Source organism: Rhinoraja longicauda, chromosome 7 (assembly GCF_053455715.1).
Source record: "Rhinoraja longicauda isolate Sanriku21f chromosome 7, sRhiLon1.1, whole genome shotgun sequence".
Classification (NCBI taxonomy): Eukaryota; Metazoa; Chordata; class Chondrichthyes; order Rajiformes; family Arhynchobatidae; genus Rhinoraja; species Rhinoraja longicauda.
In genome coordinates, this window is record NC_135959.1 from 46,477,230 (window position 1) to 46,493,704 (window position 16,475).

Consider the following 16,475-nt stretch of genomic DNA (forward strand, 5'->3'; position numbering starts at 1 on the left):
CGGCCCACAATGTCTGGGCAAAACATTGACATGATGTTTAAATCGGCTTGTAAGGCTGACTTTGCATTGGCATTTATTTTGCTGTAATGGTGAAATGGGAATGTGCTTGTTAGTAAAAGATGAGTTGCTTTGAACATCCAGACTGAAAGGAGCTTTCTTCCTTTCTTCCTTCCATTTTCCAGCTCCCCTTATAGCTGGTAACCAAAGTTTAGGCTTCATGATTTGAGTGGTTGTGTAGCACACACCAGGTATGTAAGGAACCGCTGTTGAACATTGTAGGACTCTGCAAGCAGACCACAGTGCATAATCATTGCACAAACACACAATTCTGTTTTATTGGGTTCTAAAGGTAGCACGCCATTTCTTTTAAACCTATTGTATGAGATTTAGACAGTACTGTCAAAAGCTGCATGTTTAATTTAGGTATATACCTTTTTCACATATGCCAGTGCCAACTGATCCACAACTTTTGTGCAGCAGTTCTTCTGTGCTTTTGGGGAGCAAACTATAGGATTAGGACCCAACAACAATGAAAGGATGATAATACACGTTGACTTAGTATGTTGTGTGATGGGTTCATCCAATGGGATTTCTGACACTTTTTCAAATTCCATCCGTTGGTTTACTGTGTACATTGGGATTAATTGAGGAAAATCCAATTGATGAAGCAATTTCTAAAGGCAAGGAATTCAGCAATTTTCCTGCTGCAAACTATTCTCACCTTAGAAGTGTCATTTTATCCTTTGCCCGTTTCATGTGATGATGTATCTGCTGCCTCAGACCTGCTGCTAATGATAATACTCTGGCTTTGCATTGCAATCTTAGTGTTCTTCAAGCAACTAAACAATATTAAATAAAAACATTGACTTTCCTCTCCAGAGCCTTGAATTCATGGAGATTACTTCTCTGGTTCTTCAAACTTTTCCTTCTATTATAACATTCAGCCAGATTTCAGTAATCCTCTTAATTCTTTATTTCAGGACTTCTTTCCATAAAAGCAGTTATTTTACACAGAATTAAAATAGACTGCACCATCCATCAGCGTAACAAATAATTAATGCTTACAGAATCTGTGGTAAAAACTCCACCAATTGGTACATTTGTGAAAGGACAACCATCAGGAGGCTAGCTCTAAATTGAATTATAGTGCTAAGACTATATTAATTACGTAGATGCAAACCTATCTGGTGGAGTTAGCACCCATTAAAACCACCCCTTCCTTAGAAAATAAGGGAAATTCCAAAACACTGTAGTTTGTTTTAATGCAAATTTTTTAAATTCAAAAAAAAAATACACAACACATTTGAGATCCTTAGTTTGTAATGTAAAAAGTTACAAATGGAAATGCATTCTGACAACAAACCAATTCAATAAATAATTTTTAAAAAATGAGAGCAGTTGTTTTAAAGTATACATATCCTAAAAGTCACTAAGGAGACTGCTAACATCTCCTATTCTCCTCTCATTTAGGGTTATTTACATGATACCCAATCTGGGTATGTTGCTACAAACTTAATTATCGAGGTTGTTCCAGGAAATCCACATCATAGTTTTCCTGTATGAAATCTAGTGGCCTGACATTACATTGTCATGATTCTTTGCCCATTTGCAGTTGTAGGGAAATTTCAATCAACATCATCTTCATCTACTTCTGAACTGTCCTTTTCATTCTCTTCATATATGTCCTTAATCACAAGAATCCGTACAAGCATATTTTCTAAGACGTTGCGGTCCAAAGGGATACTGGAGAACCAAATCGGACTATCAGGGGCACTGGAGTGTTCTGGCTGGAGATAAAATAGGTCGCTTCTCTGTTGTAGATTTGGAGGACTAGAGAACAAAAGAATTGCATAAAACAAAGTCAATTGTAGAATACATTCAGAATAAAATCAGTAGTTTCCTCGTTTCTTTCATATAATGTACCACCTGTAGTAAATGCAATTAGTGAAGATAAAATAAAAAGAACATAGTCTGACGTTAGTAGAGACCACGAGGTAACTTCAGATAGTCCCTGCTTTCCCTCTCTATCCCCTCCCCCTTCCCAGTTCTCCCACTGGTCTTCCTGTTTCAGATTACATTCGATCTTTGTCCCACCCCCTCCCCTGACATTAGTCTGAAGAAGGGTCGCGACCCGAAACTTCACCCATTCCTTCTCTGCCAAGATGCTGCCAGACCCGCTGAGTTACTCCACCATATTTTGTCTGCCTGAGGTTAGTGGAAACAGATTCAATAGCAAATTGTATATATGATGAAGGGCTGTGGAGAAAGATCAACAGAAGTAGGAATAACAGTGTTCAAAGAATCAGTGTTGGTGCGATGAGTCAAACTGCTCCTTCAGATCAGTAACATTTTCAGATTCTAAAATCTATATACTAAAACTCTCGTCTGTTTGTTTGTTTTTCCTGAACTACAGCCAAAACGGTACACGATAGCGCAACAATTTAAGGCCCACCTTACTCACCATCGTCCCTTTGGTGCTAATGGAAGAAGTTTCATTGTTTATGGTGTTATGTTTTTAAAGTTATTCACATTTTAAATTTAAATCTATCTCCTAGGGAGGGACGTGGGAAGGAGAATAAGGAGGATTGAGGGGGTGGTGGGGGGGGGGGGGGGGGGGAGGGGGTGGTGGGGGGGAGGGGAGGAGGGAGGGGGAGGGGAGGGAGAGGGGGAGGGAGGAGGAGAGGGGAGGAGAGGGTGCTGCCCCAATGCAGGACAGGTTTGGGCCCAAAGGGTCCACGTTGTCTAGTATAAAATAAAAATAGTAGTTTGTTGACATAATAATGATAGTTTTCCTTCAGAGTTAAGTCATAGAATCCTACAATGCAGAAACAGGGCATTTGGCCCAACTCATCCATGTCGACCAATATACTCAATCTCAGCTAGTCCCATTTGGCCCTCATCCCTCGAAACCATTCCTATGCATGTATCTGTCCAAGTGCCTTTTAAATGCTGTTTTGGGCGACACGGTAGAGTTGCTGCCTTACAGCGAATGCAGCGCCGGACACCCGGGTTCGATCCCGACTGCGGGTAGTGTTTGTACGGAGTTTGTATGTTCTCCCCGTGATCTGACAATAGACAATAGACAATAGGTGCAGGAGTAGGCCATTCAGCCCTTCGAGCCAGCACCGCCATTCAATGCGATCATGGCTGATCACTCTCAATCAGTACCCCGTTCCTGCCTTCTCCCCATACCCCCTCACTCCGCTATCCTTAAGAGCTCTATCCAGCTCTCTCTTGAAAGCATCCAACGAACTGGCCTCCACTGCCTTCTGAGGCAGAGAATTCCACACCTTCACCACTCTCTGACTGAAAAAGTTCTTCCTCATCTCCGTTCTAAATGGCCTACCCCTTATTCTTAAACTGTGGCCCCTTGTTCTGGACTCCCCCAACATTGGGAACATGTTTCCTGCCTCTAATGTGTCCAATCCCCTAATTATCTTATATGTTTCAATAAGATCCCCCCTCATCCTTCTAAATTCCAGTGTATACAAGCCCAATCGCTCCAGCCTTTCAACATACGACAGTCCCGCCATTCCGGGAATTAACCTAGTGAACCTACGCTGCACGCCCTCCATAGCAAGAATATCCTTCCTCAAATTTGGAGACCAAAACTGCACACAGTACTCCAGGTGCGGTCTCACCAGGGCCCGGTACAACTGTAGAAGGACCTCTTTGCTCCTATACTCAACTCCTCTTGTTACGAAGGCCAACATTCCATTGGCTTTCTTCACTGCCTGCTGTACCTGCATGCTTCCTTTCAGTGACTGATGCACTAGGACACCCAGATCTCGTTGAACATCCCCTCCTCCTAACTTGACACCATTCAGATCATAATCTGCCTTTCTATTCTTACTTCCAAAGTGAATAACCTCACACTTATCTACATTAAACTGCATCTGCCATGTATCCGCCCACTCACACAACCTGTCCAAGTCACCCTGCAGCCTTATTGCATCTTCCTCACAATTCACACTACCCCCCAGCTTAGTATCATCTGCAAATTTGCTAATGGTACTTTTAATCCCTTCATCTAAGTCATTAATGTATATCGTAAATAGCTGGGGTCCCAGCACCGAACCTTGCGGTACCCCACTGGTCACTGCCTGCCATTCCGAAAGGGACCCATTTATCCCCACTCTTTGCTTTCTGCCTGTCAACCAATTTTCTATCCATGTCAGTACCCTACCCCCAATACCATGTGCTCTAATTTTGCCCACTAATCTCCTATGTGGGACCTTGTCGAACCGCGTGGGTTTCCTCCGAGATCTTCGGTTTCCTCCCACACTCCAAAGACGTACAGGTTTGTAGGTTAACTGGCTTGGTAAATGTAAAAATTGTCCCCAGTGGGTGTAGGATAGTGTTAATGTGCGGGGATCGCTGGTCGGCACGGACCCGGTAGGCCGAAGGGCCTGTTTCCGCGCTGTATCTCTAAAAAAAAACTAAAGTACCTGCCTCAGCTACCTTCTGTAGCAGCTCAATCCATAAACCATGAAAACATTGCTCCTCAGGTTCCTATTAAATCTTAAACCTTGCATCTTAAACCTACGTTCTCTGGTTCTTGATTGTGTAAGAAAATAACTGCAGATGCTGGTACAATCAAAGGTATTTATTCACAAAATGCTGGAGTAACTCAGCAGGTCAGGCAGCATCTCAGGAGAGAAGGAATGGGCGACGTTTCGGGTCGAGACCCTTCTTCAGTCTGAAGAAGGGTCTCGACCTGAAACGTCGCCCATTCCTTCTCTCCTGAGATGCTGCCTGACCAGCATTTTGTAAATAAATACCTTCTGGTTCTTGATTCCTCTATCCCGGCTATAGAAGTCTGCATTCACGCTATATTTATTCCAAATCTTAGTTAATATGATTACTGGCTCTTCAGCACAATACCACTCAGACCACCAGCCTAACGAGTTTAAAACAGCCTGTTATTTAGTATTAACATATTGGATATTATTTAATTACTCATTCTGTTATTTATTTCATGCACTAAGACCGCTAGAGAAATAAATACAAGAGCAAACTGTGGTATTGTGATAAAGCATTCTCATGGAAGTGTACACATGTCTATTTACCAATAGCATCCTAAAAACTGTATAGATTTTGAAGCAAGCCTGTTTCTTTCTTCCTCCATCTGTTATCGTCCAAGGCAATCCTTTTGCCTCAATTATCTAAAACCTACAAGTATATTTTAATCCGTCTGTGAAGTGATTGTTAGGCACTAACAATTAACATTTAATGCTATTTAAGTGTCAACATTTTAACATTTAATGCTATTTATAACTATGATAGTACAATGTTTTCTCTAATGTTGCGAAAAATTGAGACATTCATGACAGGATTAATATAAATCAAATTATTATAAATGGAAATTATTGTAGTACAGGCGATCCTCCCACATTATAGTGGAGTTGTTTTACAAGAGACAACGGTCTGTATTGTCATCTTTCAAAATGCAAAGCCGTGTCATCTGTGCATGTCAAGAAATGTGAAAACAATTTTAAAGTCACTTATTTACTTTTCCTCACATAAATTTAGTACGAGCAAATTTTTTCACGGGCCCCAGATTTTTTTGGTAGTGATTGGTGAATTCTGCAAGAATGAAGTTCCATTACCTGGACTGCTGTAACATAGAGGTCGCCTGGACTTTAAGCTGCAGCCTGTATTCAATTAGTTATTTACTACAGGTGACCCCGCATTGCGACCATTTGGGTTACAGAAAGTAGACCTTCCGGAATTCAAAAATCATTCATTAAAAATTGAAGATACAGAATAAAGGTCGCTCTTGCGGCATTTACTTAGGGAAAAGTAAATAAGCACAAAATGCGAAACAAACAACAAGTTACATCAGTTTTTATATTTTGTCAGACAATATTGTGGGGCATTAAGATTTGGAAATGGCATCACAGCGCTCTTCACTGTGAGGTATTTTCTCTGAAGTGCTGCATTGTGGGGAGCTCCAGAAGCTAAGGCCAGATCCTTAAACCCTTTGGATTTATGTCCAATTCCACAAAGTCATTAACCCATTACCTCAAAAGTCCTTCTGCACCACCTTTCCCATTGATTCTCAAATCCCATTGCTTTCCTTGATAATGCCACTTCCTCAAGCTTGAATCCTGAAGCCTTGCGCATCAGAGAAAATGTCGTGCAGATGAAGAGCGCTGCAGTGCTACAGTCTGAGATGTCTGTTCACATCTCCTCGGACTGGACAGAGCGTGATAAAGGAGGGACTTGGGAGCAACTACCAACTCACTCAACATGGTGACGCCATATCCACATCTTATTGAAAACAAAAAAGGGCAAAATGTATTATTTATTTTGCATGAACCTTGCCTACCCCCAAGTGTAATGTTGGCCTCAGCTGTTAAATAATGGTGATGGGTCACTTCATCATCACCGATTCAATGACTTAACTTGGGAGAAAAACTCTTTGCACCACATCTTTGCCTGTAACATGGGATTCAATGGGAAAGGGGAAATACAATACCTACATTTTACTTGGAATGCAACCACTCCGTTACGCAGGGGTTACCTGTGCTTTTTCTGGGGAAATATTGATGGGCAACAATACTGGCCCAGCCAGAGTTAAATATCCTGAGATTGAATTTAGAAACAATGCACTTCATTGCAAAGGTAATCAGATGCATTAAAAAAAAGTTGATATAAATCTGCTAGCTTTAATCTTACCACTTTGAGAGGTAGCACTGAAATATTTTTACAGGACATCTTGATGGATTAGCCGCATTTTCTCTATGTTCAAATATAAGTTCATCCTCCTCGCGTTTTCGTTTTCCTGGTGTAATTTTGTCTGGAAATACAATTTAATCACTTTCAATTTGATGATATGGCTGAAACATGTCTTTAAGAAGCAAACCATTAAACGATTATCTATCTGGTGGTAGAAACAAGGAACTGCAGATCTTGGTTTGCCAAGGAAAGACACAAAATGCTGCATTAACTCAACGGGTCGGGCAGCATCCCTCGAGAACATGGAAGGGTGATACAGATGGGGGGGGGGGGGGGGAATGGCAATTGGCAGATAGGTGGTCTTTGACTGATAGCTCCAGCTAGAATTGACACCCACTTGTACATCAGAAGTATGATTTACTTGTGTTGTTCAGATCAGCGAGCAAACTATAAGTTTAAAAAAAATTAAAAATGAACTTGGTAAACATCTATATCACACATGTTAGTATCTAGAATAGCTAGCATGAGGCAAAGGAAAAATATGTTTAGCAATGTACTGGTGGAAGTATAAGGGGTAAATAAAATATAATCTGCATTATGCCAATTAATTCCTTACCTTGATTGTCATTTGTACACAAAGCAGGTACCTCGTATTGAATGCATGCTGTATTGTTGGAGTTTTTATTCCATCTTTTGACAACATTGCCAAATGAAAGTCTCAAATGCTGCTCAATGGTCCTTAACCCAAAGTGTTTAGTGTTAAAATAGAGCAAAGTATTAAGAAGTATACATGGTGACTGTTGCCCTAGCTGCATGCTGTTCCAGAGATAATCCTCTTCAACTCGTGAAAATATTGATCCTAAAACAAAACAACAAAGGAAATATTTTGTTACAAATCCCAGAATATAGATTAAGTTGATACAATGTATTTTGGTCGCAGGTGGAAGCCAGCATGAAGATGATTGAGGGCAAAGAATGGCAATCTGACCCAAAAGCATTGGAATGTTTAACATGAAGTTTCAGCAGTAGTTGAAAGAGGGCGAGGGTACGAGCAAGCTGAGTTTTGGAAACTGACAGAATGTGAGATGAAAAGATCCCCCAGTTACAAAGGATCTTTAGGTTGTGAAAGGTCAGGTTCAATCTGCAAGGAGGAAAGAGGGATATTGAATCAACAGCAGATTAAGTTTACCCCAAAGTCAATCTTCCCAATGCGTAAACAAAAGAAACTGAGGCAGAAAGGCAGTGGAGAGGTAGTGCAGTGCATATGTGAATAGGGAGCTACGTCCTTGAGTAACATCAGATCCCTTAGATATAATGAGGAAGAGGAGGAAGAGTTCTGAGGCAATTTTATCGAGGGCAGAAAGTGGAGCCTTTGTTCATGACATCCTGCAGTAGGATTGCTAAAAGTTTCATTGAGATAGAGATGTTATGGAAGAAAATAATGAGAAGGGGGTGGTCAGGTATTCAAATATTAAAAAAAATATTTGGATGGACTTTGTTTTTAATTAAATTTGATTATGATTTGGATTAGGGCAAAGTTGGCATTTACTGTCCACTCTAAACTGCCCTTTGAATTAATTAGCTAGCTGCCCTTTTAAAGGGCATTTATGAACCTATCAAATTCATAGTTTTGGAGTCATGCATGCCCTTACTAAATAAGAACGACTGATTTCCTTCCCCGAGCATTAATGAATCAGTTTATTATTGAAACAATCTGATGGCTTTGTGGTTTCCACTGATAATACTATATCTTTATTCTAGATAAGAATTACCTACATTTAAATTCTGGGATTCAGACATTTGCCTCAGATCAACAATTCAGCCCTCTGGATACAAGATCAGTAACTTAACTGCAATGCTACCTTATACCTGAAAGCTAGTATAGTTAGGGAATTCTACTGAATATACTTGCATTAGGAGCTGCATGTCAACAACTTTCTGTGGATATTAAAATAATCCATTTTGCAGCTGTTTTCATCCTTATACGTGCTTTCTTGTTCTGAGGAGCAGACAATCATAATGAGTGGTATTTAACTACTTTTTCCATGAGCAGCTGGTCAAAATTTAAATTAAAAATTGCAGTTTAGTTTAGTGAAACTGTGTGGAAACAGGTCCTTCGGGCCTACCGAGTCTGCGCTGACCAGCAATCACCCATACACTAGTTCCATCCTACACACTATGGACAATTTACAGAAGTCAATTAACCTTTAAACCTGCACCTCTTTGGAATGTGGAAGAAAACTGGAGCACCTGGAGAAAATCCATGCAGTCACAGGGAGAACGTGCAAAATCCGAACAAACAGTGACCGTACTCAGGATTGAACCTGGGACTTTGGTACTGTAAGGCAGCAATTCTACCGCTGTGCCACTGTGTTGCCCTAGTTCTTACTAGTTCTAGTTCTTTCATTGAAATTTTGAAATGAAGATGTTTCATTAGTTTTGATTGTAATTTCTTAATGCCGCTGGATTGTGAATGAATCCATGTGCAAGTGTAACCCAGTATGTTAATTTAAATAATACTATATCTTAGCCACTTACAAAATATATAAATGTTTTTAAACCTGTACAACAAAGTTAAAGTACATGAAAAGCTGGAGTAATTCGATTTATTTAAACAGTGACTGGAGAAATGTATACGAACATTTATTACCGTTTGGCAGTATACTTGGTCGCCAACTTCTCAAGATTGTGTTGAACTCTTCATTAAAGACTTGATAACAGGGGTCACTAAATATGTTTTCATTCCTATTATTTTCATAAAGATACTGGAGAAGGAAAAGCAAAATTTTATAAATCCTGTGAACCACTCACCTGAATGCCAAAAATGGATCAATATTATTTAATTCCATCCATAAAAGAAAAATAATATTTGATTAGTGGACAACTTAGTTCTATAATGCATCAGAGCTCAAGTCCTTTGGCAACACACAGTCAAAGTAACCACTTTAAAATATATATAGTTGTGTTATTTTAAAAGCGTGGAACAATAATTAACAATTATTCATATTTAACATGAAACCAGATTCTGAAATACATCATATTTAAAACTAAATTTACTTTGGGTAATCGGGCATAAACTAACCAGAAGGCTGTCCATTTCCTTTTCTTTGCCAGCTTGATGATCATCTCTGCACTTGAGCAAAGAGTGATGGTTCTCGCAAATGATAATGACTTTCTGAGAACCGATTCCAAGAAATTGCATGTCTGGGTTCTTAAACATACCACTTCAGAATTATCTCAGTAAATAGGCTGGTTGTTAGAAAGTAAAATGATGACCTCTTCAGTGATAAAGATGTTTAAGTGCTTGCATTAAGGGTTTATCCCTCAACATTCTTTTAGCTAGAGTTATTCTTGTACATAATCAGTTTATAATGATGAAAATTTTAATCTGGAAGTGATCTTTGAAGTGCAAACTAGGAGCATGCTTTAAATTTCCATTAGAATAGAAAATATTTGCTCTCCAAGTCAGAATAAAAAAAATAACCTGAACCTGCCCCAAAGTGGAGAAACTCACATTTATCCACATTGTACTGCATCTGCCATGCATCTGCCCCCTCACCCAACCTATCCAAGTCACCCTGCAGCTCACTCTGCCACCCAGCTTTGTGTCATCCGCAAACTTGGAGATGCCCCAACAGCTTGGATTATTGGACAAACAGCAGGAAGCTCAGGAGGTCTGTACATATTGTACACACTGCACACGCTGTACATGTGACAATAAACTAAACTAAATATCTAAGTTTATTAACTCCAGAATATTGAGAATTTTCACAACAAAACATTCTGGCTTCACTGAGAATGAAATGTAACTATTCAAGAGGCATCAATAATACTGGTGCCCAGGAACTGTAAGGTGACATGCCTCAATGACTATCGACCGGTGTCAATAACATTTGTGGAGATGACGCATACTCCTGCCTTAGTAAGGACCTGGACCCACTATAAATCACCTACCGCCACAACAAATCAACAGGGCAATAAAGGGGGCTTTTCTGGTTGGCTGCCAGTGGATATCAATTTCCTCAGTGCTGGGGCCGCTACTCTTCACATTGTATATAAATGATTTGGATGAGGGGATTGAAGGCTTTTTGTCCAAGTTTGCAGATGATACAAAAATAGGTGGAAGGGCAGGTAGTGTAGAGAAAGCAGGGACTCTGCAAAAGGACTTGGACAGATTGGGAGAGTGGACAGAGAAGTGGCAGATGGAATATGGTGTAGCAAAGTGTGCAGTCATGCATTTTGGTAGTTGGAATAAAGGTGTAAATTATTTTCTAAATGGGGAGAGAATCTAGAAATCAGAGGTGCAAAGGGACTTGGGAGTGCTGATGCAGGATTCCCAAAATGTTAATCAGTAAGTCGAATCGGTAGTAAAGAAAGCAAATGCAATGCTAGCATTTATCTCGAGAGGGTTAGAATACAAATACAGAGGCTCTATAAGGCGCTGGTCAGGCCATTTGGAGTATTGTGAGCAATAATGGGCACCATATCTGAGGAATGATGTGCTGGCTCTGGAGAGGGCCCAGAGGAGGTTTACAAGAATGATCCCAGGAATGAGTGGGTTAACATATAATAAGCGTTTGATGTCACTGGGCCTGTACTCACTGGAGTTTAGAAGAATGAGACCTCATTGAAATGTACAGAATAGTGAAAGGGTTGGATAGAGTGGATGTGGAGAGGGTGTTTCCACTAATGGGAGAGTCATAGGCTCAGAATTAAAGGATGTTCTTTTAGGAAGGAGATGAGGAGGAATTTCTTTAGTCAGAGGGTGGTAAATCTGTGGAATTCTTTGCCATAGAAGGTTGCGGAGGCCGTCAATGGATATTTTTAAGATGGAGATAGATTCTTGATTAATACGGGTGTCAGAGATTATGGGTAGAAGGCAGGAGAATGGGGTTAGGATGGGGAGGTAGATCAGCCATGATTGAATGGTGGAGTAGACTTAATGAGCTGAATGGCCTAATTCTGCTCCTATCACTTATGACCTTATGACAGCGGATGCAACCTTGCTGGCTCTCCATTCTGCCCCAGATCACTTAGACAATAAGAAAATGTACGCCAAACTGTTAAACTGTTGTTCATCAACATCTCGGCATTTAATACCATCATCCCCTCCTAACTGATCGTCAAAATCAGAGAACTATGTCTCTGCTATCCCTATATAATAGGATTCTCAACTTACTCAACCAGTATGATTTGCCAACACGTCCTCTTCAATAACGCCCATCAACATGCGACATTGATCATCTTAAACTATGTGTGCGTTAGTCAGGACGCAGTGTGCTGCATTAAAGCAATGTTCTTTGATGGGTAGAAAGTACCAGCTCTAGGAATCACGGTCTAGCTTTCCATTCCATACATAAGAGATCAGATTTAGGATTGGGCAGGAGTTTAATAAATGGGCAAAATATAATAAGAGGTATGGCGAACTTAAAGGAGAGAGAAAACTAGAAAAGTATATAGATTTAATAGAAGGCTGAAATGATTTTAAAGCTGAGTTTGCAATAAAGTACAAAATATGAGAAGGAAGCATATATCATCAAAAAAATCACAGCAGTGCTGAGAAAGGATCAGGAATATTGGACAACCAAATTTGTTTGGGTGCATTATTCATTGGGAAGCACATATAGGTATTGGAAAATTACCATTTACCAGAGTATGTTTTGTGAAGGAACTTATCAATTGTGAAAGCAGTGAAAGAATAGTGAAAGGCTCAAGGTCAGCGGGACCTTGCATGAAGGCTCGGCAGACGGAGTGACCTGAGGGGGTGGGGAGAGCTGGAGAAGTCGGACGCGAGGAACATGGTGGGTGAACCAGGGTAATGCCTCCAGTGCCTTCACGTAGGCTGCAGGAAGTGTCACCAGGAAACAAAGATGGCTGGGGGAGGAGAGGGAAGTCAGTTTGCAGGAACTGCTCCAGTAGACCAGACTTTGAATAACGGCGCCAAAATGGCGTCGCCCGCATGTGTAATATATGCAAAAAGAATTGCACCGTACAGTTGCATGTGACAAATAAAGCACCATTGCTTATTGATGTAACAAAGGTGATATTTCCCAAAAGTTATGTTATGCCAGGGTAGACAATGAACCACTGCATTCCAGTGTAGGATACAGAACATTTAAAATTAGAACTAAGTTGGGTAAAGATGCCTTACATACAGAATTGGGACAATGGGATAGATGTGATGATTTTGAGAGCTGGCATTGACTCAGTGGGCCAAATGGCCTTCTTTTATGCTGTAATGAATGATAAAAATTGACTAAGGAGAAAATTGAGCAAAGGTAGCCAAATTCCAGCTACATTTAACAAAATGCAGTATACCAAAGTGGAACGCTACTTAATGAACCCACTCAAATGTTGCATATGGAACAAACATTGAGACTCATTCAAACAAAGTCAATGACAAAACACAGTTCATATTACTGGCGAGCCCGGTGTTATGGCTGTTCAGGTTACGGAAATCCATCCTTGCAGAATTCACAAATCACTCTCCGAAAATCTTTCATGGATCAAAATGCACTCTTACAAAATTTATGTGAGAAAAATAAAAACAAAATTTAATTTCTTTGAGCATGCGTTCATTGAAGCACTCGCAGATATGGTTATAGCTTATGTTATGAAAATTTTCTAGGAACGCTATTCCTTCCCTGGAATGTGGAGTGACCGTATTAAACAGCAAACGATAAACAAAGAAAACAACAGCTATTCAGATTTCCATATAAATATGAATTAGTACATGTAACTAACCTTTTGGATTCCAAGACATAGATAATATAGACTATCTGCTGTATAGCGTTCCCCATTTGGCCTTCGAACTTCCTTTACAAACTTTGCCAATCCACAATCAAGTTCCCCTGCCGTACATGATAACAAGTCCTCTTTATACTGTGTTGACTTTGCCAGCACTGAAAGGAAAGTGGAAAATAATTTATATATTTGACTATTTTAATGCCCAGTGGCAATGTTCTGATTTAAAAATACATCAATTATTCCATCTTCCCTGTCTCTATCTGCTCCTCCAATTTCTCTGTCCTATTCTTGTTGCGTCCCGTTCCATACCCTCATTTTAATTGGTTAATCATTGGTTAATCATTGGTATCATATCATTGAGGTCTACAATTTCCTATCTACTCATTCAGATTGACCGTTTTTGACAATCTTTCCTAATAATTATTACCGTATGTAACTTGGCATCAAATTCTGCTTGAGAATACAAATGAAGATAACCAATCAGCTAATGGAGATACAGCTATCTATCCTGCTCAGTGACAACAAACTGTTTTAGAACTATACCATTATCAAAGTACTGATTTTTTAAAAAATCAACTTACACGCAGAGTTATATCCATCTACTTTGACTGTATCTTCACGCTTTGCTTTCTTGGTTACAATATAATGCTTCCATGCATTTATACCATAAATGCAACTTAATGTGAATCCAATTTCAGGAGTGGAGATACTGCCATCTTGGGAATGATAATCAGAAAGTGCCTTTTGCTTTGTACCCTATGAAAGTAAAATAAGTCAGTGATATTTTTAAGTAGTAACATGCAACAGGATAGAATGCATCGTTTGTAGATTAGTTAGTTTTAAACAGCAGTGCACATACAAACCATAAATAACCCTTAGAATCCTGTAATTTATTTATTTAACAAAAATAACAAGATACTTTCAATTCCCGACTTTAGTGGAAGTTGGTTAAAGAAAATAAAACTTAATTACATGGTCACAGGATGTTAACTTAGTAAAATAATGAGGCAAAGTTGACGAGGAGGAAGAAAATCGGAATATTTTGACACCAAAGAATATGAATAGGACAAAGTTTCATTAAGTTAGATTTAAGCTCATTTTATAATTAAAATTATAACCAATATTTAATGAAATACTAAGTGTAGAATGCAAAGTTAAATTTTCAATTTGAAGTACAAATCAACAAATATGCTGCCTAAGGTGCAATCTCTTGCCCAGAGTAGATGAATATAGGGCCAGAGGACATAGGTTTATGGTGAAGGGGAAAAGATTTAATAAGAATTTGAGGGGTAACCTTTTCACACAAAGGGTGGTGGGTGTATGGAACAAGCTGCCAGAGGAGGTAGTCGAGGCAGGGACTATCCAACATTTAAGAAACAGTTAGACAGGTACATGGAAAGGACAGGTTTGGAGGGATATAGTTCAAACGCAGGCAGGTGGGACCAGTGCAGCTGGGACATATTGGCTGGTGTGGGCATGTTGGGCCGAAGGGCCTGTTTCCACGCTGTATCACTCTATGACTAAGTTAGGAAACATATCCTCATACCTTTCTTCTAGATTGAGGTCTGGGTTGCTCTTCATATTCTTCCCCAAACACTGGAGGTAACAGATAATCACCCTCAGTATCCAACTCTTCTGCAGCTGTTGATACACAAAATTCTCTTTGCTTGTACACATGGTCAAAGAAAACCCACAAACATCACAAACCCAATTATCATCATCACCTCATGGCAGAGAAATCATCTGCATATACAGTTTTCAAGAATATTGCTTCATTAAGTGCTGTTTTTTTTTACAGATGGTTATTTCCAACTCCAGAGCAAACATATTAATCTCAAAGCTCACTTCCCAATTAAGGGGAGTTAGCACTGCAATCTATGACGTATTGAGAATAACCTGATATGCCAAAAGTTGCAACCAAATTCAAATAAAGATGCAATGGTCTTTGAATTTGCCACTTCCTGTGGTAATGCATGCCATATTCATCCTAATCTCATTGCCCACACCTCCCCTACTATTATGGTGAGAATTTCGAAATAGATGATTTTAAAATCAGAGGATATATATAGTATAAGAAAATAACTGCAGATGCTGGTACAAATCGAAGGTATTTATTCACAAAATACTGGAGTAACTCAGCAGGTCAGGCAGCATCTCAGGAGAGAAGGAATGGGCTCTTGATCATTCAGAGGAAATAATTTTACCTATTCGGCGTACTATAGTGATCAAACTGTACCACAAGCACAGACCATATGATGTACTTATAGTGTGTGCTTTACATGGTAGAAATATGAGGAATATGTAGTTTTAGTTGCCTGATTTGCCATGATCCGATACAAAAGAACAATTCTCATTCATGGGAAGGTACAGAACAAGGGGGCTATAATGTAAGGATGTCACCAACGTCAACATATTGATTGTATTAGATTTATCAAAAGCGTGTTGACTTGTTACCTCTGTTCCCACTTCAACACTGACAGCATCATCCTATTCAATTTTGCATTGTCAGCATTGGCGTTTTCCTTGATACACCACTCTTTACTTGTTCTTTTCAAGTAACTATCTAGTTTTCTTTTAAAGTGTTTCTGGACTTTACTGGACAACATTTTGTGGCAGAGAAATCCACCCAATCACCATCGCATCAAGCTTACCATTACTTCCTTTGTAATCATCTGAAATTTGTGTCTCTTCAATGTTATCTTTAATATATACCTTTCATTAATCCTCAGGTAAACTCCTCAACTTCTCAAACCACCCTTCATGATTGTAAATCCATCCTTGGTAATACCCCAGAAATTCTATACTGTACTGTTTCCATTCATTTTATGTCCATATCACTGAGCTTCCAAATAATTCTGAGATTGCAAGTTAACTCATGCCTTGTACATATTTAACAACACTGCCTATTTTTTTGCAATCTATGCCAGCATCCCCCAATCTCTACTTCTTCTTGCATTTGAGGCAGCAGAAGTTATGTAACGCCCTCCAAGCGCTGTAGCCAGTGCAATGTGCTGCTGTCGAAGGCCGTGAAGTCTACTCCTCCAACA

At 39.6% G+C, this 16,475-nt stretch overlaps 1 protein-coding gene across 2 annotated transcripts in view; it reads right to left on the reverse strand.

The window, feature by feature from the left end:
* Positions 1 to 1,030: 1,030 nt before the first annotated feature.
* The window catches only part of zmym2 (zinc finger, MYM-type 2), a 119,356-nt gene continuing 103,911 nt past the window's right edge, over positions 1,031 to 16,475 (reverse strand). For both annotated transcript variants that reach the window (XM_078402451.1, XM_078402452.1), the window contains exons 19-25: positions 14,975 to 15,069; positions 14,010 to 14,184; positions 13,426 to 13,583; positions 9,332 to 9,446; positions 7,298 to 7,540; positions 6,682 to 6,802; positions 1,031 to 1,830 (exon numbers count right to left, since the gene is read on the reverse strand). In XM_078402451.1, the coding sequence (XP_078258577.1) occupies positions 1,626 to 1,830; positions 6,682 to 6,802; positions 7,298 to 7,540; positions 9,332 to 9,446; positions 13,426 to 13,583; positions 14,010 to 14,184; positions 14,975 to 15,069 (1,112 nt within the window). In that variant the 3' untranslated portion in view covers positions 1,031 to 1,625. The remainder of the gene's footprint in view (positions 1,831 to 6,681; positions 6,803 to 7,297; positions 7,541 to 9,331; positions 9,447 to 13,425; positions 13,584 to 14,009; positions 14,185 to 14,974; positions 15,070 to 16,475) is intronic.